The sequence below is a fragment of the Hyaena hyaena genome, unplaced genomic scaffold, assembly GCF_003009895.1.
Source record: "Hyaena hyaena isolate Hyena2069 unplaced genomic scaffold, ASM300989v1 scaffold_156, whole genome shotgun sequence".
NCBI lineage: Eukaryota > Metazoa > Chordata > Mammalia > Carnivora > Hyaenidae > Hyaena > Hyaena hyaena.
The window spans coordinates 2,884,140-2,906,692 of NW_024080788.1; the positions used below are offsets into that span (position 1 = coordinate 2,884,140).

The following is a 22,553-nucleotide window of genomic DNA, read 5'->3' on the forward strand; positions in this document are numbered from 1 at the left end:
TATATTGCAGAGCGGTGGTAAGAGATGCAGTTGAAGGCAGAAGCAGATTATGAAAGGTCTTAAATGTCTAACAGAGTTTGAATTTATTTGATCCTGAGGGCAGTGAATCAGTTTTGAAGGATCTGTAAGCAGAGTAAATAACATGGCAACATGTTCATATTTGCGTTTTTAAAAGGTTATTCTTACTTTTAAACTAGAGCATTTAAATAGGCAATCCTAAAAACAGTAAATATGGACTGGGGGCCATTGCAGTCATCCACTTGTGAAATGATGGTGGTTTGAGCTAAGCCAGAGGAAATGAGAAACGAGAGGAGTGGATGCATTTCGGATACAGCTGGATACAAAAATCAGTGAGATTTTAATGATTTTTATGTGTGGAGTTTGAGCGAGAGAGAAAAGATGCTCAGATTTTGTCTGGAGGTGGGGAGCAAAGACAGTGACACAGGTTTGTAGAGGGGATGTCTAGTGCAGTGTTGAATTGGTTGAATTTGAAGTATCTGTAGCACATCCAAAAAGAAAAGACAGACCATCAAGCACTTGGATATATAGGTTTGGAGCTTTGAAGAGAAATTTAGGTCACAGACAGACACCAGAGAACAATAGCTTCTAGATGCCAAGGAAAGTCATATTGTGGACCTTAATATGATAGTATAAAATTTCTAAGCTGGAAAATGTGAATAAATTGCGTTCATTGCCTAGTATCAGGACAGTTTTAGGGAATTAGTCTTTGGAGTTAAAGCTTCGAACAGTTATTTGTACAAAACACTTTCATGATTTGCTTTAGTTTTTATCAGTTTGTATTTGGATCAGTATTATTTAGCTCTTTGGGTTTTTTTTTCTTTTTTCTCATTATCCAGGTTAAGCTTTAATCGAAACCTGTATCAACTAACAAAATAAATACAACAAAATGAAATTATTATAGAACTTTTGAAATTAAAGCAATATGCATATACTAGGGTTTAGCAAGTTAGGAGAAATATAGAAGTCTCTGGGTTTTTATGTTTAGATTTCTCCCAGTTCTAGAAATAAAATATGTATGGAAAGCATTTTTGTTAAAAAGAGTATTTTTAAATAATTTAAATAGAGGATACTTGTTAGTAATTTTCTGCTTATTTTAGCTTGTAGAGATACTTAAAATTTTATAAATTAAAAAATCGGATTTATGTATAGCAGAAATATTTTCACATGTAATTGTAGAAACGTAACTGAATTTTTTTAATGTTAACACTCTTCTACCATAAGAATACTGTAACTTTCTGCTATGTAATTCTAAAGTATATATAAGTATAATTTAATATCTCAGATATATCCAGAATGTAATTTCCCCTCAAAATATGGTTGTTTTAAATATTTTGTTTCTGAAGATTATGGTAGCAATTAAGCTTAGCAGTAATTACTAGTATTTTAATACTTTATCCTGTAATATGAATTTTCAGTGCTATTTCTTTTGTATTGATAATTATTTTCAGTGAGCTATAACCATCTTATTTCTTGGTCTGTGTAGGCAAGAATATAATTTAATTTTTGATTACTATGATAATAGATACAGTGCATAATATAGGACATTTGTTTTCTTTATAGGAAAATGGTTCCCCTGAAGAACATGCAGTCTATGTGTGGGACCATTTCATAGCCCAATCTGCAGCTGAGAATGTGTTTTTTGTTGCTCACAGCTATGGAGGACTTGCTTTTGTTGAACTGGTAAGTGCACATTTAACTCTGTTTTTAATTCCCAGTCTTCACAGGCTTATCCCCCCCAGTCACTTCTAATTGATATCATTACTTTGAATTACTTTATAGAGGATGAAAACAAAGTACTTTGAGTAATTTTATAATGTTTAAAAAACATATACTTATTTATTTTATTATGGCAGAGCTTTTCAGTGCTAACCAAAAGGCTTTTTGCCTATTCCTTATTTACATGTAACTTCTTAATTTCTATATTAAAGACCATTTTCCTACATTTTATGACACTTCTATTTCCTGTTTTATGTGTACATGATTGAGGATTATGTTATGTGTAAACTGTTTAAAATGTAAAGAGACATTGAATATTTGAGAATATTTTGTTTAACTTTTATCTGTAACAACTTAGTACTTGATACTTGGTAAGAATTCATATAGTTAGTATTAAAACCACCAGAAACATTACATTAATCTGCTAACTGAAATTTATGGTTTGGCCACAAAAATCTTTACATTTTAAAGTAATCTGTTGGAGTTTCGATACCTTATAGGAAAAATTATCAAGATTTAAATTTTTTTTATCGTTGGCAGTGTTATAAGTACCACACCTAATGCCAATGTGAATAGTTAAAGGGATATATTTCATACCAAAAATGTACTAATGAAGAATTTGTGCCTCCATGTCCATAAACCTCATGTTACAGGAGGTACCAGTGCTCCTGTAATAAAATGATTCATTTGGTAACAGTGCATGTGATCATTTTAAATCCAAATAGCCTAAAGTGGACATCAAAAGCAGGCACAGCATTGGCTGTCTAGCTTTTATGTTTCTAAATTTTGGTATGCTTTTCTCTTTGTTGTGGAAATTAAATATATTTTCATGGCCTTTTCAACCTCCCCACACCTTATTGCTTATCCACATGATTTAGATATAAAACTGGTGGTGACACCTGGGAATACTTTAACTGACCTAAATTTTCAAATGCTTATGCTCTTTTAAGGTCAGTAAATAAGTTAAATCTCTTATTTATTAAATTGATTTCACTTTTTAGGAATTATTTTCAAGTACTTTTAATTCTGCTATATTTATTTATGTTAATATGTAATGGATATTTGACAATAGTTCTTTATCATAGTAGTATGAGGATGTTGTCTTTCAAACAGTTGTCTGTAGACCCTACAGATAGAGATCTAATATACACACACACACACGCCTATACCTATAGTGTACACATATGTACCCTAGGTTTTCTTTGTAAGCCATTAAATTACTTAACACACGAAATTTCATTGACTTGTAGAATACCTTAAAATATATTTGAAGCCTGCAAGACTAACCAAAGTCCAGATTACTGTAAAACATAAATTCCCATTTAGTACTCTAAGACAGTTTAAAAAAAAAAATAAAACCTTCGATACATCAAATTTAGAATTTAAGTGAATACTGGACAGTTCTCAAAATGAACTTAAGATGCCAGAGTAACAGATGACCAGTGTGTCAGTCCTATTTTGCCTATCCTTCTTGTCACACACTGGTGGATATTTCTCCACTTTTGTTCCACTTTAATATAAAGCACACAGATGTTTCAGAACAAGACTTGACTTCTGACCTTGAGGCTATTAGGGTCAGGGTCCTCAGGGCCTGTGAAATTATCACAAGCTGAGCTAAAGTTTTTCTCCATCACAGGAAGTAACCAGTAAGTAAGAAGTTAAAAAGGAGCTTTGTCAGAGAGACAAGATGGTCTCAGTGAGGGTCAGCTTCTGTAGTCTGCTATCTCTGCAGGAGGTGCATGCATGGGAGGAGGAATATAATATAACCACTGGCACATCACATATCTGTCAGGCAACACCAGGGCTGAGAAGTCTATTTAATGTAATGTACCTTGTTTAGGTTTTAAAATATTAATGGTGATCATCTCAACTGAATAACATTTGCTACTTTTTGTGAAGTAACTTTGATGAGGGGATGTAATAGGGGCGTACACATGGTGGCAACCGAAGAAGTGGTTTCTGACCTAATAAAATACATTCCACTAAGCAAATAACAACAACAAACACCGCTGATGAGTTTTACAGAAATTTTTGACAAAGCTGGATTAATATATTTAAGGCCATTATGTTTCTACTTAATTTCAAAAAGACTTTTAAAAGACAACATTGTTAAAGAAACAACAGAAAACATTGAAATATTTTTAAACCTTTGCTTGTTGCTGAAAGCTGAATAATATTATTTCCTATTCTCCCTGATATTCTTAGGGGGGAAATCATAGTGTTTTAAAATGTTGACAAATATTTATTCTCTTGGGGTTTTTCAACATTAGTGTAGTATATAAAATTGTTTTACAAAGATTCAGAATTTTACTATTAACTTTACAAGACAGTGAATTGTGAAAATTGTTTTAGAATTCTGTCTCAGTAGTACTTTATACACATCAGACATTAAATCTTTTGGATTTCAGTAAAGTTTAACTTTTTTTTGAATTGTCATAAAATTTCACTCCTGTTTAAAGGCTCTCCACACGTCCTTCCTCTCTATCTCTCTATCTCTTTCTACACCCCGCCCCCCCACCCCCGCCCTTCTTTTTAGAATAGTTCTAGTTTGGAACATCATGTGGGAATGCATGGAGTTTTTCTACCATTCTCATATTTTAAGATATATCTTGCCATTAAATTAAAATAAAATTGTGTACAATTGTTTAAAATTAAATGTGCTGCTAATAGATACCTGAAAATAAATGACTTTAACGTTTAGACCACAAAATATTTGTAGAACTTTCACATTTTGCGAACTGTTGTTTTTTGGAAAACTGAGAACATTTCTGATTATGTCCCATCCTAAAGTGTTGAATTTCTCCTGAAAAATACATTATAAATTAAGAAATTTATTTTCAAAAGCAATACTCATGTTATGGTAATAAATCTTGGAACTTGATCAGATTTAACACCATAAAAATCAGCATACAGTTTACTAAAATAATAAGAAAGGTAATATTAAAAATATCCTTTTCACTGCATTTATAATCACCATATGATATCAACTCAAACTCTGATTCTCTAATCTTTGTGATCCATGTAGAAATAGATATTGATAAGACAGTTCTGGTAGCGATTCCAGCATTCACTCATTAAAGACAAAAGAGAAGAACTATTTATTTTATGCATTAGTAATGAATTTTTAAAGTAACATACTTGCCCTGTGTTTTCTTTTCTTTGCATTTAAAATAGCACCAATATATAGAGTTACAGTTATTAAACCATCATTTACAAAGTCTTAAATTTCTTTTTTTTTTTTTTAGAAATTCTGTTTTATACATGATAGAGTGAGTAGTCATAACCAGAATGCATTTACCAAATTCATTCGGAAAGGCATCTAGAAAGAATGCAGCTTACTTTTGTTTTATTAGTTGTTAAAAATACAACCTCATTTGTTGGAAACTGTCATGAAAAAACAACACAGTTTTAAGCTTTTTATCATCTCTTTCAGTAGCCACTTTGATGAAGTGATTCTATTGCTTACATTGTTGGTCATTTCAAAGTGCTTTGGTCTTGTCTTTCTTTCTGGCTGATAGTTTGACAAATCAAGGAACCTTAAAATTTTCTTTTATTTGGAAATAGATTAGCTTTCCTTGTCAATGCCCAGTTTCCAGTCTCAGCTCACCTTACCTTCCGTGTTTGCAGTGCTCGATAAATCAGTTTGCATTCAGATTTCTTTCTTTAATCAAAGTGTGAGTGTTGATATTCTTTTATAAAACACATTAAACAGTTTTAACCAATATATTTCATTAGTTTATTGAACCATCTTAGCTGATATAAAATTATTATTTTTCTTACGACTTTTATTTCCTTCTCCGTATTATTAGTGATATGTTCACAACCATCACTTAAAATGTGTGAAAACGGCTCCTTTTGAAAGTGTATCTCTGCCCACTTTTGATTTTAGTTTCTCCATGCTTGTCAGCACTTGATTGGCACCTCACTTGCATGTGAATTAAGGACTGAAGGGAAAGCTATTTCCCTGCCATTGTTCCTTGCTGGGCTCCCTAGCCTTCAGGCAGCCTAAGCTGACCTTCAGCAGCTGATAGAGGACTAGTTTTTGGACTTAGCTGTGTGAGGACACCCAAGCTCAGTCTACTCTGAGTCAATCTTTCAAAATCCCCTGGAGCACGATTTGGACTGATGCTGAAGAGAAAATGGAACGGGACTAAAAGTGCTCATTTGTACCTTTAGAGACATCAGCTAACTATGACCTTAAAGAAGCATCAGTTACATTTTGTTTAGAAAGAACAAAGTAAACTAGATATTGGGAGTATATCTGTGTCCTAGTATATAGATACTGGTAGTAGTGTGGTCAGTGGGAATAGCTAAAAGTTGGGCTACTGGGAATCAAGAATTGAGGAGAGGTAGGAAAAAGTAAGGGGCATGTTAGTATCAAAATAATTCAGGCCAAAGCCGCTTCTTACAAACCTGGTTTAAAATTTAGTAAAAATAAGTTGCCATTTGTAATATAGTTTGAATTTCTGATTTGGTTGCCTCCGTGATGCAAACAGCATGTTAATGTATGGGATGATTACAATTGTTGTATGGAATGCTATCTTAATTTTTTACTTATTTTATAGGAAGACAGTTTAGTTTCTCTGACTATTCTGTAGGCTCCTTAAAGAGAGGAACCAGAGGTTGTATTATTTTTGTCTTCTCTATTCAGTTGTATTTCATGCCTTGCATATAGTGTAGATATTATCTTTTGATTGTTGGTAACACTAATTTTAGGAGTTAGTTGCAAGAATACAAGTGAGATCCAAAGAATGGGCTTTCCTCATAAAGAAGCAGTGGGAGTGGGAATGGTAAAGCAGAAGCACACATTCAAAATGTTAAGGAGACAGATTCTCCATGACTTAGTGTTAATGGATCCAGGATGCTGAATGAGAAGAGAAAGGGAGAAAGGGTATAGTATATCCTTTGCCCATACACACCTACAGAAGCATAGCAAAGTGTATGTAAAAGGAATCCAAGCACAACAGATCAAGAATAATAAACAGTGATTATGCAGATATGTAGGTATTTGGGTGAAAAGTTTGCACATACTGAGCGGTTAATAATTGTTATTAATTTTTAAAAATAATAATTGTGGTTAATAATAAATGATTTATTGAGATATCAAGTCAGAGTTTTATTTTTAATATTTATTTATTTTTGAGAGAGAGAAAGAATGAGCATGGCAGAGGGAGAGAGAGAAAGAGACAGAGAATTGGAAGCAGGCTCCAGGCTCTGAGCTGTCAGCACAGAGCCCGACATGGGCCTTGACCTCACAGACAGGGAGATCATGACCTGAGCTGAAGTCAGATGCTTAACCGACTGAGCCACTCAGGTGCCCCATCAAGTCAGAATTTTAAAAAGGAAAGGAGAAGGGTACCTGGGTAGCTTAGTCAGTTAAGCATCCAACTTCGGCTCAGGTCATGATCACATAGTTTGTGGGTTCAAGTCCCACATCGGACTCTGTGTTGACAGCCCAGAGCCTGGAACCTGCTTCAGACTCATTCATTCATTCATTCATTCATTCATTCATTCTCTCTCTCTCTCCCTCCCTCCCTCCCTCTCTCTTTCTCCTCCTTCTCCTCCTCTTCCTCAAAAATAAACATTTGACAATTAGAATAAATAAATAAATAAATGATAAAAACAATAAAAAGGAAAGGAGTGTGTGATATATACAGATGTGATTTGTTAATAAACTCCACAGGAGTTACCTGTGTATTAGGGTTTGATTTTTTTTAACTTTTACTCAAATAATCTTTAATAAATATTAGGAGGACCACTGTTTGAAAGAATGACTCAGATTGTTCATTTTTATGTTAACTTCTCTCCTTTTGTCCCATATCTAACCAGCCAACACATTTTATCTGGTATTTTCCTCCCAAATATTGATCATGTCTTTTCTCCTCTGTGCCCACTATTAATTTCATCATTTCACAACTATATCACTGTACTCCTCTACCCATTTCCTACTGGCTGTCTTTACTCCTTATTTCATGCTGAATACCACACCATAGATCATATAATTTAAATACCTCTTTTACCCTCCCATTCCAGAATCACACTGAGTACAGTTATCTACTGCATCATGTCTCCTCTCTATAACTTTAAGACCCTCTGTGTAATCTGATTCTGTCTTTCTAACTATATTTTTCCTCAAACAAACTTTCAGGTCTAGTCTAATTTCCTTATTGCCATTGCTCCATCTCACTATACCTCCACCCCTGGCCTCCAAGCCCAGGGTATTAGAACACAAAACTCAGAAGATGACCTGAGTTTGAATCCTAGTTTCTGATACCTACAAATTATGATAACTTGGGTCAAATCCCTACTGTGTGTCCTCCTCTATAATTCCTGGTTTTTAGGAATTAAATCAGTGTTAGTTGAGTATGAGTCTAAATGCCCACAAGATATAGTCATTTTCATTTTTGCTAATGCCATTTCCCCTTCCCAAATGAAAGAATTTCCCTCCTTACTAGATTTTTCACTAAGTATTCTCACTTAACTCCCCATTTTTCTGTAGTATTTATGTATTTCACAAGTGAAAACTTCAGTTTTGTTTTACTAATTAGTTTTGTTTTTATCTCCGAATCTTATCTTGCCCAAGTTATCTAGAATAACTGCTCTTGTCCCACCACCCCTCCCCAAGTTTGGAAACAATATATATTACAGTAACATGAGTAGTGTTAACTATCTGCAAAGTGCAAAGTTAGTTGATATATATATACAGTGTGAGCATTAGCAGTAACTTTTTTACTAATTAAACTTAATCATTCTTTGTACCCTCCTTTGGAATATTGACTAATTTGGGAATTCTGCCTAGCCCATTCTTACACTTCAAACAGTATTACCCTTTTTGTTCCCAATGTTAGTCTCTTGTAGTCCTTTCTCTACTGGTATCCCTTATACTGACTGAAAAGATTTCTTCTCTTGACTCACTCTTCAAAGTATAGTCTTCTTAATCAAAGAAGAAACTAAGTTATAACTACGTTCCTGTCATGTTATGTAGCAATGCATGGACCAAGTCTTGGAAACTTTGCATTTCATCCCCAGTCATGAGTTTAATATTACCTTTTGCTTAATAATTAGCTTACCTTTGCTTATTTCCGTTTTATTAACTTTAAAAAAATGAGATGTAATTAACATATATTTATTGAGATATAACTAAGATTTATTAAGCTTTCTTGAGATATATTCATAGACCACAAACTTCATTTTTTGTCTTTTTTTTTTTTTATTTCTGAGAGAGAGAGAGAGAGACAGCATGAGCAGGGGAAGGTTAGAGAGAGAGGGAGATACAGAGTCTGAAACAGGCCCCAGGCTCTGAGCTGTCAGCACAGAGCCCGACATGGGGCTTGAACCCACGAACTGTGAGATCATGACCTGAGCCGAAGTTGGACGCTTAACCGACTGAGCCACCCAGGCATCCCCTTCATTTTTTAAAAGTATGCAAACCAGTGGTCTTTAGTGTATTCCCAGAATTGTACAAACATCAGTACTAATGTTAGGACATTTTCATCATCACAAAAGAAACTCGATACCCATCAGCCAGCCCTCTCCACATTTTCAGTCCCACCAGCAATATATGAGAGTTCCAGTTTCTCTGCAACCAACACTTGTTATTATTTGTCTTTATTATTTTTGCTACTCTAGTAGGGGTGAACCAGTATCTCGTTGTGGTTTTTATTTGCACTTCTCTAATGACTAATGATTTTAAAAATCTTTTCATGTGCTTGTTGGTCATTTGCGTATTTTCTTTAAAGTAATGTCTATATAAGTTTTTTGTCCATTTTTTTGTGTTGTCATTGTATTGTTGAGTTGTAAGAGTTCTCTTTATATTCTGATACAAGCCCCTTATCAGATAAATGATTTGCAAATACTTTCTCCCATTCGTTGGATTCCCTTTTCACTTTCTTGATTATGTCCTTTGAATTACAGACATTTTTGGATTTGATGAAGGAGAATTTATCTAGTTTTTGTTTTTGCCACTTGATTTCATTTTTGTACATTGTGTGAAGTGTGGTACAATTCTTTTAAATACGGATATTCAGTTGTATCCGCACCATTTGTTGAAAAGACTGGCCTTGACCCTTTGATGTGTCTTAGCACCTTTGACTATAAATATATAAGAGTTTGCTTCTGGATCCTTAGTCCCATTTCACTGATATATGTGTCACTCCTTAGACCATCACCACACTGACTTGATTATCGTAGCTTTGTACAAAGTGAGCTTTGAAGTTGAGAAGTGCAGATTCTCTAACTTTGTTCTTTTTGAAGATTGTTTTGGCTATTCTAGGTCTCTTGCTTTTCCATTTGTGTTTTAGGATAAATTTCTGCAAGAAAGAGAACTAAGTTTTTATTGGGATTAGATTTCTACATCAATTTGGGGAGTAAGGCCATCTTAATAATGTCTTCCATTCCATGAACATAGGCTTTCTTTCCGTTTATTTAGATCTTTTTTCAGAATGTTTTATTGCTTTGAGTATACAAGTCTTACACTTCTCTTGTTAAATTTATTCTTCAGTATTTTATTCTTTTTGATGGTATTATAACTGAAATTATTTCTTAATTTCACTTTCAGATTGTTGACTGTTAGTGTAAAAATACATTTTTTGTGTATTGGTCTTGTATCCTACAACTTGCCTGCACTCATTTATTTGTTCTTGTATGTGTGTGTATGTGTGTGTGTGTGTGTGTGTGTGTGTGTCTGTGTGTGAATTTCTTATGATTTTCTTTGTTCAACAACATACAATATTGAATGAAAGTAATTTTACTTCTTTTCTGATCCTTTTGTTCCTGGTCTTAACAGAAAAGCATTCATTGTTTCACCATTAAGTATGTTGTTACTTGTGATTATTTCCATTCTTGGTAATCATTTCCACTAAGGACCTGTGTGCTTCTTCATGTTTATATCCCTCATTCACACCAAGATCAGGTTGTTTAAACGGCTGAAATGGAGAAAATTTTAACTAATCTTTTTTTAATGTTTATTTATTTTTGAAAGAGAGAGAGAGAAAGCACATGCACAAGTAGACAAGGAGCAGATAGAGAGTGGGAGACAGAATATAAAGTAGGCTCCAGGCTCTGAACTGTCAGCGCAGATCCCAGCATGGGGCTCAAACTCACAAACCGTGATGTCATGACCTGAGCCAAGCTCGGACACTTAACCAACTGAGCCACCCAGGCACCCCTCACTAATCTTTCATAAGAATCTTTTTGTAGAATAAAGGATCCATATTACTGCATTAGAGTTACCCTTTGAGAAGGCTTTTCACTGTCCACATAAATGTGCTGCACCCAGGTCTTATTGCCTTGTGATTGTGCAGCTATACGATTGAACACTGTATCTGTTGATTCAACAAAGACTGCCAGGAACCTGGTAAAATTAGCACAGTAGAGGTGCCTGAATGGCTCAGTGAAGCATTAAGTGGCTTGGTTAAGCAGCTTGGTTAACTCTTGATTTCGGCTCAAGTCATGATCTCACAGTTCATGGGATCAAGTCTCACATTGGGCTCTGCTCTGACAGCATGAAGCCTGCTTGGGATTCTCTCTCTTCCTCTCTCTTCCTCTCCCCCACTCCTGCTCTCTCTGTCTCTGTCTCTATCTCTCTCTATCTCTCTCAAAATAAATAAATATGTTTTAAAAATGAATACAGTAACATATTATGGAAAACCCAGAGAAATTGATATATTACTTCATTTTCCACTAGTGCTATGAAAGATCATAATGAGAGATTTTGCATCTTACTGCGGGTATGAGAGCATGATTAACTATTGTAAACTTTTTATAAGAGTGATTGTAGAAAAACACATCTCAGTTAGGAAAGAAGCTATTTTATTATTCTTATAACATTATGATAATCACTGAATGTAAGCACTCGAATAAGAATCCCAACCACAGTGACACCTCTGATTTGATACCACAAATTGAAAAGCACTCTTACAGGACAAAAATTTTGCAATCAGAACCATTTAACTTGTATCTTAGAAGTTGCACTTCAATCCTTATTAAGTAATTTGCTCAGATTAACTCAGGGAAGCCAAGTAGACCCAGACTCAAAAGCATACTAGATCCATGTTAGGATACAACTTGAGAGAATGAAGATAGAAGCTAGAACTGGGCAAAGATCTTACTACAAGAGTTCAGGATGTGTTTAGTAAGAGCTAATTCAGCTGGAGAGATGGCTTTGGAAGGAGTAGTAGGTGAACCATCACTAGGTAAGCATCAGTAGATCATGGTGAACTCAGATGTAAAAATAGGTATAATCTGGTTGCAAGGAACAGACAAGGCATTGGGTGATAAGTGAGTAAATAGAACGTAGTCACTGGATCTAAGAGTACCTCTTTTTCCCAACCATAGTCCCACACCATACATTATAGGGAAGGAGAAGGAAAACAAGACAAAACAAAACAAAACAGCACTGGGAAGAGGATAAACAAGGCAAGGTTTAAAGCTTCAGGCATTGGCTAGAGGTTTAGAAATGGATTCTTTCCTGATAAAGAGAATATAGCAGTACGCAAAAACATCAGAAGGATTATAAAATGATGAGTCAAGGCAGAATTCCAATTTAATAGGCTTAGGTCAGAAGAGGATACAATAGAATACTACCATCTAAGGTCATTTAGATAGTCAGGCCCTATCCTTGGTATACTGATTATCAGGTTCCTAAGTCAATAAAGAAGACAAAGTTGGAAGAGCTATCATTTTTCCTGTTCTCATGGCTCTGAAATGATCACACTATGGGTGTAAAACTTTCTATGCCCAGAGAAGCAAAGTGATATTCTTCTAAGCTGATTTGACCTTAATTTTTAGAGTTGGAGACTTTTAACCCCTATACATATGTCAGTTCTCTCTCCTCATCTTTTTTTTTTGTTACTGGTTTTCACCATTTTTCAATAAATAGATTTAGATCACAGTAAAGCCACCTAGACCACTTAAGTTTGACTTTATAGAAATTACTTCTTGGGGTTGAATATTCTGTCCTCAAAACAAAAATGATTTAGAAAACTATTGAAAATACTAATTCATTTTTTCATTTGAATATCCTACTCTGTAAATACTGGGAAAACAGATTAGATTACATGGTCCCTAGCCTCAAGAACGTGGAAGTCTAGGTAGGAAGTGCATTTAAACAAACAGTAATATATAGTGTGATGCCTGTGAAGCGATGTTATAGCCAAGATGTTAACTCCCCCAATATAAAGATCCATAATGTAAATTTGTCTTAGGTAAATTTGGGAAGAATTGTTTCTGTTAGTAAATTCTGTAGGCTCTTTTTATCAGAAACTAAAAACTCTGTAATCCATTTTTATCCTTGTATCCTATAAACCAGAGCTAAGGCTAGTTTTTCATTTCATTAATTATTCTCACCCTTAACCTTTTATTCAGTGTCTTAATTCATAGATGTTTTGCTTTAAGTCATCTCAGAGTCAATGGCAAAGAATAAATAACAAATTCATTATTTTCTCTGGTTCCTACTATTTTGCAAGCCTGCAGAACCCATAATAAGTATATACTCAAAAAGTAGTGTTTGATCTTGTATTCATATAGAGATAAGTTATTAATATTATAGATCTCACTTGGTCCTTTGTTGAGTCAGATGAAGAAAGTAAGATCTAGGCATTCATATAGAGCTATAAGATAGAGCAAAGCAGGGTGGATGAGAGAACAAAGTTTATTGTTTAAGATGTAAAACAGGACATTTAGAATCAGTACGTGTGAGTGTGCAGGAGGTATAGCCTGTGACCCTGAAATTTTGGACACGTGGAAGGACCATTAATGGAAATTGGTCAGTGAATGAAGAAAAATGACTAGGAAGATATTGAAATCTCTACTCAAGGGAAGTAGCCAAACTTGACCCTAACCCCAAAACTAGTTATGTTTTCTCTGATTAAATTGGGTAAGTTATATCTCATATCCTGTAGGAAAAAAAAAATCCCTATTTAAATATGTATTAGTATATTCAGATTTCTTCTTAGTTTTCCATGTCTTATTTGAATTTTTCTCATAAAGGAGTTTATTAAAGAGCATAAGAATACAATAAAAATTGCTATTTAATATATCAGTGACAATTTTATAATTGAGTTGAATGATTAAAAACTGTTCTAATTTTTAATATACCTAGTTTATGCCTAATATCCATAAATCTTGACATCTAATTTTTAACATCTTATCTCCAAATTTCTTTACTACATTAATCAGACATTCGGATTAGAAGAAAAAAATTGACATTTACCTTTGTAAAGAAGAGGCACTGGTCAGAAAGATAAAGCCCCTTAACTTCCTCCTATAGTAGAAATTCCCTATCTTTACTTCTTTCCAGTTACAAGACATCAAGGAATGCTTTACAGTTATAAATGTTGATTTTCTATAAAAAAAAAATGTAGTGGCCTGTCTACTAATGACAAAGAAACCTTGACTTTCTCTAGAAAATGGTGCCCTGTGAACAATTGTTTTAAAATGGCATGAAATCACTAGTCCCAGTGCATCGCCTTTGATGTATTACTGCTCAGTATACTTCAGAAAAAATTCCTAATTTCAATATCATTAGTAGTTTAATAATAGTGTTTACCTTTGTTACAGGCTGTGCCTTACATTTTCAGTGTTTCAATCCATTTTGCATTTTTTGTTATCTATCTGAATATTAGACATATTTATATTATATCCAAATATTTAAATGTGTAGTAATATATTAGCTATCTTTAGCAAATTATGACCCTTAACATTTGGTGATGCTTACATTCTCTCCAAGATTTTACAATAGATTTTCATATCTGATTGCTGCATTAGAGCGCTGTCTTGCTCTCATAAAGCCCTGGCATTGCTGTTATAACAGAATCCATATAATCTGTCAGCCATCCATGGGGGACGCTCAAAACATGGTTGGGTCAAGAACAGTTCTAAGCAATTCACAGCCGTGTGTTTGAAAATGAACATTTTAAATAGAACTGGCATTTATGAATATCTTACACATCAGAAGGCAGCAACAGCATCTTCATATTCATCTTTACCACCACTAATGTTTAATGATACTTAGTGTTCACTAAGCACTGTCCTTACCATATACTTTATATAAATATATTTTATCTTATTTAATCCTCATAAATCTTTGTGAACTGGATACTGTTATCATCCCCATTTTACAGATGGGAAACATTTAAATATATCTCTTTTCTTTCTTTGAAAGCTGACCTCTCATTTTGTTACAGTGGGTTTTGTTTCTCCTCTCATCAAGTACCTTTGCAGAATCAGTGACATAATATACTAACTGTAGTGATTCTCATCCCTAAAGCATTACCTCCTGTTTTTTTCATGTGTCAGGATTCAAATCTGCATTTCTCTGTTGAAGTACATGATGATTTAGTTTTTATTCTCTATCCTATTCCTGCTTATTCCTTTCAGTGCCTTCCAAGCAGACTTTCAATTTTAATCAATTCTTAATTACCCAAACTAATGAAGGGGAAAGAAGGTGTGGAAATCTTAAAATAATGGGCAATCCCCAAATCATTTATATTTAAAGTTTGAATATGTTTTGATGTGGTGCTCTGGAAATTCGGTTTAAGCTGAAAAATTGAAAACAGTTTATGAAGATCTGGAAAGCAGATGAATTTCCTTGGCCAAGCCCCTGGTTGGCTCTTCTTTGTAGTTTATTCTATTCTGGAAATAGGCAGCTGTCTTCTAATACCAACCAAATAGAATTGACCTTTTAAGTCTTACTGGAACAATCTCTGCTGTCAATGTTTGTTCCTTTGCATTATCCCTATCTGTAAGTTATACCTGGCAGTAATAGCTATATAACAAAGCATCTACCAAGTACCAGACATTGTTTTAAGTGATATATACATATATATATTCTTGTAATCCTTATAACAACCCTATGATGTAGGGATTAGTATTATTCTCAGTTACAAATGAGGACACTGAGGTATCAAGATGTTAAGTACTAAGATCATACAACCAATAAGTGATTGAGGCACAATTTAAACCTAAGCTTTCTGACCCCAAAGTTTATGCTCATAACCATTATACATACTGCCCCTTGAAACAGAACACTATTCTAGGATACCATTGGATTTGGTCATACACATTGTTTTGGCAAGACATTTTACACCTTAGATTTAACTCTGTGGGTAGGTATTATTAGCCCGTTGTAACAGGTGAAAGACTGGGAAAAGTTAAGGAACTTGTCTAAGGTTGCACAACAAAGGTCAGAACCAGAATTGAAACCCAACTTGAAATCAGATTTGAAATTGAAATGCAGTATGAGAATTAATGAATTTACCCATGTTTTGAAAACACTGCATGAAACAAATTTATATTATAGTAAGATATTTTTAATTGATGAGGGAATTTTCCACTTAAAGAAATTCTACATTTATATTTGTAAAGTACAGAACGTTTTGGTAAACTGAATATCATACCTGACATACTTTTTAAATTGAGAATATGCTCTTAAAAGCAAAAAATACACATATTGTGCAGATTCAGATCAGGAAGAATATTATTCATTGCCTTTCACAACATTGAATCATATCAAATATTAGACGATAGTACTCTAAAATTGTTTTTTCTATTTTTTCCTACCTATTGGAGAAAATAATTGCAATTTAAATAATGTAACAAAAAGTGAAACAACAGTTACTTCATCCTTTAAATTTTACTTGCTCTAAAATGGAGTTCACATTACACTGTGAATATCAGACTACTGAAAAATTTTATATTCGAAATTAAAATTAGAAAAAGGAAACATTTGAGTCCCTAGAATGTCCCTAAAATAGTCCCTATTTTATGTCTCTGATTTATTATAAGCACTTCATCTGATATCTAATACTTGAAGAGCTATAAAAGGGTATTATAGTGCTTTGATTTTATATCTTCATGCTTGCTCCATGTAAATAGTAAAGTTTTTACAAAGCTTTAAGTCTGAGTAAAGAAGCTCAAACAAATGAATGACATATTTACTTATGCCTTAGGAAAAAAAATTACTAGAGTAAATTAAAACTTAAAATCTTACTAATGTAGAAAGCACTAGAAGCGTGAAAAATAAAATGTACACTATGTTTATCCTGCATAGTCTCATATTTCTTTTCATTGGCTAAATAAATGAGTGTTTTATCTGTGTCCTCTCAGCAGCTAAATAAACAGTTTTACATAGTGAAACTTTATATTAGATATATTTATATTAGAAGTCTGATTTTCATATTTTATGTAGTGTTTTGCTAAGGAAAGTTCACACATCAGTAAGTAAAGGAAAAATCACATATTTTATTTTTAATATTGGAAATATTTGTTATACTCCTTTTAGAAAATGTCTCTGCAGCTAGGGTTTTAAATTTAAAACTCCGAAGTAAACGTACTAGCAGATATTTACAGAGTTTTTTATTCATTTGGCAGTATCTTTATTGAAGTTTCTGACACTAAAATTCCTATTTAAAATATGATTTTGACTTTTAAGTTATGAAGGGCTTTTATAAAATGTGATATTCCTAAGGAGGAACAGTTGGTTTCAAAACAAATGAAAAATGAAAATATTTCAGAAATAATTTTTCATTCAGGTACTTGCTTGAATACCTGATAATTGAGCATTTTTGATGTAGCCTTATACAGCATCTGACTTGCCTTCAAGACCATTTAACGATAGAGCTTTGTGTACTAACTTTGTGTATTAAGTAGCTCTCGAGCTTATTATGCATTCTAATCAGATTTTAGAGTGGTTTTTGGAAATAGAAATTTTACCTTTAAAAGAAAAGCTGCTCCTATATCAGTAGGTTAACCACTATAGAAGATAATCTCTGGTGACTGAGAATGATGACCATAATTTTAAAACTTGAATTATTTTTCCTACAACAATTTCATTTATTCCTGGTTCAAGAACTACCTGAGACACTCTCTGCTTTTTTTTTTAAGATTTTCATTTCCTGTTCATGAATACAAACATACTAAAAATTTAACCTTCTGAAACATCAGCAAAATTCAGCTATGCCAAGAAATTTTAAGAACTCAAGAATTTTATTTGCACATTTTCCAAAGTAATGCTGAGTGTTTCTCCCATATTTTCTTCCTTTTTGCTGTACTCTGGGTCCTAGAGACTTTTTAACTAGCTATTAAAAATAACCCATTTTAAGAATCTGCAGGAAGTGTGAGGTATTCATCAGTATATATTTACTGTCTGAAGCTGATATAGCTGTAAGGTTTTTTAGATCCAATTGATCTATTGCGCATGTTCCCTCCCTAGGTTGCAGGACGTGCTTCTATTTGCATAAGGCCCTGGGCAAGGTTCTTTCTTGCATTGATTGGCCTGTCCAAGGCAGCCTGATGTGTTCTTGCATTGATCACTTTGTCTTTTCTTGGAAGACAGTGTTACACTGAGTTCATCTCAAACATTCTAGGGAGGAGGTAAAACTTTACTGCAGATGTCTCAATTTTATTCAGATGTTCCTTTGAGTATAGGCCCTCTTTTGCAAGGATAAGTATCTCTTTTTTTTCTTCTTAAATAATTTGGATGTTTCTGCAGTTTGAGTGCACTGTAGACTAGATCATATTTGAAAAAGCTACGTTAAAGAAAATTACCAGAGTATGTGCCATTTATCTTATGCTATTTTTGTTTTTAAATACAGTGTATCTCACTTCCAGCTTAAACCCATTTTCTTTAAAGATGGTCTCTTAAACCTGGACATAAACTAAAATGCACTGGTGTTGTGATAGGTTACCTACTTCTCTTTACTAGCTTTATAGATTCCTTAGTTTCAGTGAGACATGCATTGCATTCTGTGTCTAAGAAAATAAGGACTTTTATTAGTTTCACAATGAAAGAATGGTCCAGAATGACTTGCTTGTTACTATTCATCAATAGTAATGAGTAATGTGAATGTGAATGGTATGTCAAATATGGAAATTATTAAGCAACTGCATATCAATATTAAATATGTAAACTTCATTTCATTATATCATGAGTTTTGTGGAAGTACATTATTTTGGAAACCTGAGTATAGAAATTAAGTCTTCAACGAAATCTATGAGAAACTGAGCAATGAATGTTTTGCAGTTTAGCACTCTTCATTGGCTAGTCCTTAAATCAACATTTATATTATCTGCCAAAGAACATATTTGCCTACACAGCTAATTATCAAGAAAATGCCCATTACCCCCAACGTATTTACTACATCTTTAGTGAGGAACTGGTGAGACAAATGTAGGTTTCTGTCAAGATGCGGGGCAATATCCTCCTTCCGACCAGCTTGCTGTTTCATCAGAGCCTATGTGAATTTATGAGAAGGTTTACTTTTGGCAAAGATTTAGAAATGTGTCATGGCTGAATTTGATTATTGTGCTGTCGGTAATTAAACTCTGCTACAACAATTCCTCAATGGTTTCAGAAAGCATATTTAGTAACACTTACTACAAATCAGGACATTTTCATATATGCTATTTCATCTTCATTAAACAGGTCACTTTCTGAATATTGTTAAAGTATAGGAAATAAATGCAACAGACAAACTGCATCAATTGTTTTGCTCAGTGGTATCTCTGTGGCATAACTCAGTAAATCATAAGCCACAGAAACCTTCTTCCACTTTATAATTCTGTTTTGTAAAATTTGATAGTAAAATATTAGAGCTCACATTTCTTTTATTTGCTTCAGAGATGCTAGAATTCGTGCTTTAAAATTAAACCTGGAGTGAATTCAATGTTTATTGTACAAGGGCAGTAACCATGTCAAGCTGTTAGATAATGTCATTGCTGTTTCATAGGGGTCTTGAAAAGCTACAGCATTAATGAGGTATATAGATGAGTTATATGAAATTTTTTCAGCAAGTGAAAATGTCAGTAAACAATTATTAATTTAAATAGCATACATTAGAAAATGGGGCTTTATATTGGAAAAATTAGCTTTGTGGGTGAAACTTAAAATGTGTTAAATTGTTAATCATTTTGTATATTCATATAAATATGAAAATAGTATTCATAGAATAGTGATAAATTTTTTTTCTAGAGTTTAAGTATAAGTTGGTAGTTTGGGATAATAACTTCTGAAAATACCAATGAAAAAGGCACATCACAGTATTGACATGAAAAACCTCTTCACATACTTAAAAACAGCTCTTTAAAACTGAATCCAGTCTGTGGAAACATGGATATTACCTTGCAACTTTTGTTCAGCGCATCTCAACTTTGTGCAAGTATAGCTCTCTGAAATGGAATTGTATAGTGTTTGCACATTTTTTCCAGCTAAAATGAAACGTACATCATCTTGCATAATTTACTTGTCTCTGGTGGTTAAATTTGCATATCTGAATGAGTAAGTATATATCTTAAGCTCCTGCTAGATGTAAAATAATCTCATGAGTAGAGGAGAGCTCTTTTACCTCAGAAGTTAGAGGAGTCTATATTTCACAGCAAGCCATGATCAAACAAGCTAATTCAGATGCTGGAAAGTGCTTTTGCTTAGCTGTGTGGAAGAACCATTGACTGCATACAACCAACAAGTGTATGGTGCTACAGGAGATCCATTGAAAACCCCTTACAGGACTGAATGACAACCTCAAATACAAGTGACCATGTGCAACTATGAATAGGTATAAATACACACTTGAGCTGGCCAGATTTTCTGCTATATAATTCAGTCACAATTGCTATATTTCTCCTCCAAATTTACACCACATAATCAGCTGCTTGAATGGACCCACGCTGGAGAAATATAATTCAGTATGTGATGGGGGAAAAAAGGGAACTTAGCCTCTATGCAATTCTATCAAGATGTTGTATGATGCCCACTCTTTTTACTATTGCTCAGGTACTACTCAGGACCTCAGACTTAGAAGAGTCCTCCAGACTTTCCCATGCAGGGATATCAAGGTCTGAGGATAAAATATGTTCGCTGTACTCGGATTCTTTGTAAAACATTTCTGAGGAAACTTGGGGAGGGGGGAGGCTTTGTTGTCAGGTGCTGGGAAACATAAAGACGATGAAGTAGCTGGTAAAAAGTTGTCCACTGAAATCCATTACTTTTTCCCATTATCTAATGAAGAAGCAAGAAATTGCTAAAAAGCTTTCAAGCTTAATGGGTTTTCAAATACAAGAATAATTATTTTTAAATCATAGAAGGAAGGATACAATGATTTCTGCCCTCTTCTCATTATTTCCCTGTGACAAAGCATCATATATTTATTGGTGATTTCTAGAAGTTACCATATTTCTGGTGCAGCATGTTGTAGGTCTAGAATTTCTAATAATACTATAGTAACTTCATAGTAAAAATTATTAACTATTAACTATATAAGTGTATCTCCGTAAAATCTCAATTGTTTAATGAAATAAAATTTGATATTCTCATCTTCAAGGATACCCTTGTAAATTCCCTGTCACTGTCTATGATAGTTATATATATATATATAACTATCATATATATATATACACACATATCTCTGATTGCTTAAAAACTTAAGTCTTCATTGTAACTATAGATTTTTAATTCACTATAGGATATGTAAAAGTTCTAAATTTTTCAAGATATACTACTTAAAACTCATCAAAATAAGACATACTTTGTTCTATGTGAAAGTGTTAATTTTCTGAGAATAAAGCAAATAAGTAAAAGATTATAATTTCTGAATGAAAAAATAGTTTACTACCTTTCTCTTACTTTTCCTCACTCCTGCCCCAAGATAGCATTTTAAAACAGTATTTACTGGTTAATAAGCAAGTACTAACCATTCTTGGTAAATCTAACCAGTTGTAAATGATACTAAAATATCTCTGTGGCTAAAGAAATAATGTCAAGGACTAATATTTACTTTATGCTCTATTTGTTCTTTCCAACTCTTAATAATATTGATTTATTTCTAAAAGTCTAGTACAGTTTTGCTTTATCATCCTGAAGAAAATGTTTTCTGTATAATGAGAGCTGTTGATTAAACATGTACTATGGTCCATTATTTGATACATATTTATGATTGTTTTAAGTATGTGGAAGCATTTAATAATCTCTGTGCTATCATATGCATGAAGAAAGAGATCGTTACATGTTAGATACTTGAATGAAAACACATGTGTTAAGAAAATAACCTTCCTGTGAAATTATTTATCTCATAATCTCTTTTACCTCTAAACACCGTTTCAAGAATCTCTTGTTTGTAGTTGTTTAGAACACGTTATGCAAAAGAAAATCTATATTTGAATATCCTTAATGCAGGCTTTAGGAAGTTAAAGCTAAAGGCTCACATTGTAAAACTTTATCTTTGTGTTGGTATCTGTGTGAATATACTTTCAAACTCATGGGCGTGTTAATGCTGGTAACAGAGTACATGGATTGCAAACCTTTTCTATTTCTTTTAACTTGTAGGAATAATAATACCTCCTTCTCACCATTTCTGTCCTGCTGCGTGTGAACCTAGCTTCATAGTCTTCATACTCCTAACCCAGCATCTTTTATATCCAACAGGCGTGGACCTGTTTACCTTACCCTTTTTCTACAACACAAAAAACCTGGCCCGGACATTTTTATTCATACATCCCACAAATCTACACTTATAGAAATGTTCTGGGTTAAGTCTAAGAAATTAATTTTTACCTCTGAAAATGGAAGCTTTTCATAATGCTGTTCCATTATCTCTTAGCTTTGAGAAGTTATCCTTCTCTTTTTCTTGGGTCTTTTGGGAAATGATGTTGGCCATTTGTAGGGTGGAGTTGGGAATTTCATATCACTTTGTGCCTACATTAATACATAATCAAATATTGTATAGTTAAAGATGAAACTGCAAAGATTCACGAAAAAAATTGTAAAAGAGATAAAAGAATACAACTTCCTATAAATTGTGTTTTTACCTATTGAAAGCTTATAA

At 33.4% G+C, this 22,553-nt stretch overlaps 1 protein-coding gene across 10 annotated transcripts in view; it reads left to right on the forward strand.

The window, feature by feature from the left end:
* The window catches only part of FAM172A (family with sequence similarity 172 member A), a 429,946-nt gene that overhangs the window by 241,451 nt on the left and 165,942 nt on the right, over positions 1 to 22,553 (forward strand). For all 10 annotated transcript variants that reach the window (XM_039239378.1, XM_039239368.1, XM_039239377.1 and 7 more), the window contains one exon: positions 1,582 to 1,701. In XM_039239378.1, coding sequence (XP_039095309.1) covers positions 1,582 to 1,701 — 120 coding nt within the window. The remainder of the gene's footprint in view (positions 1 to 1,581; positions 1,702 to 22,553) is intronic.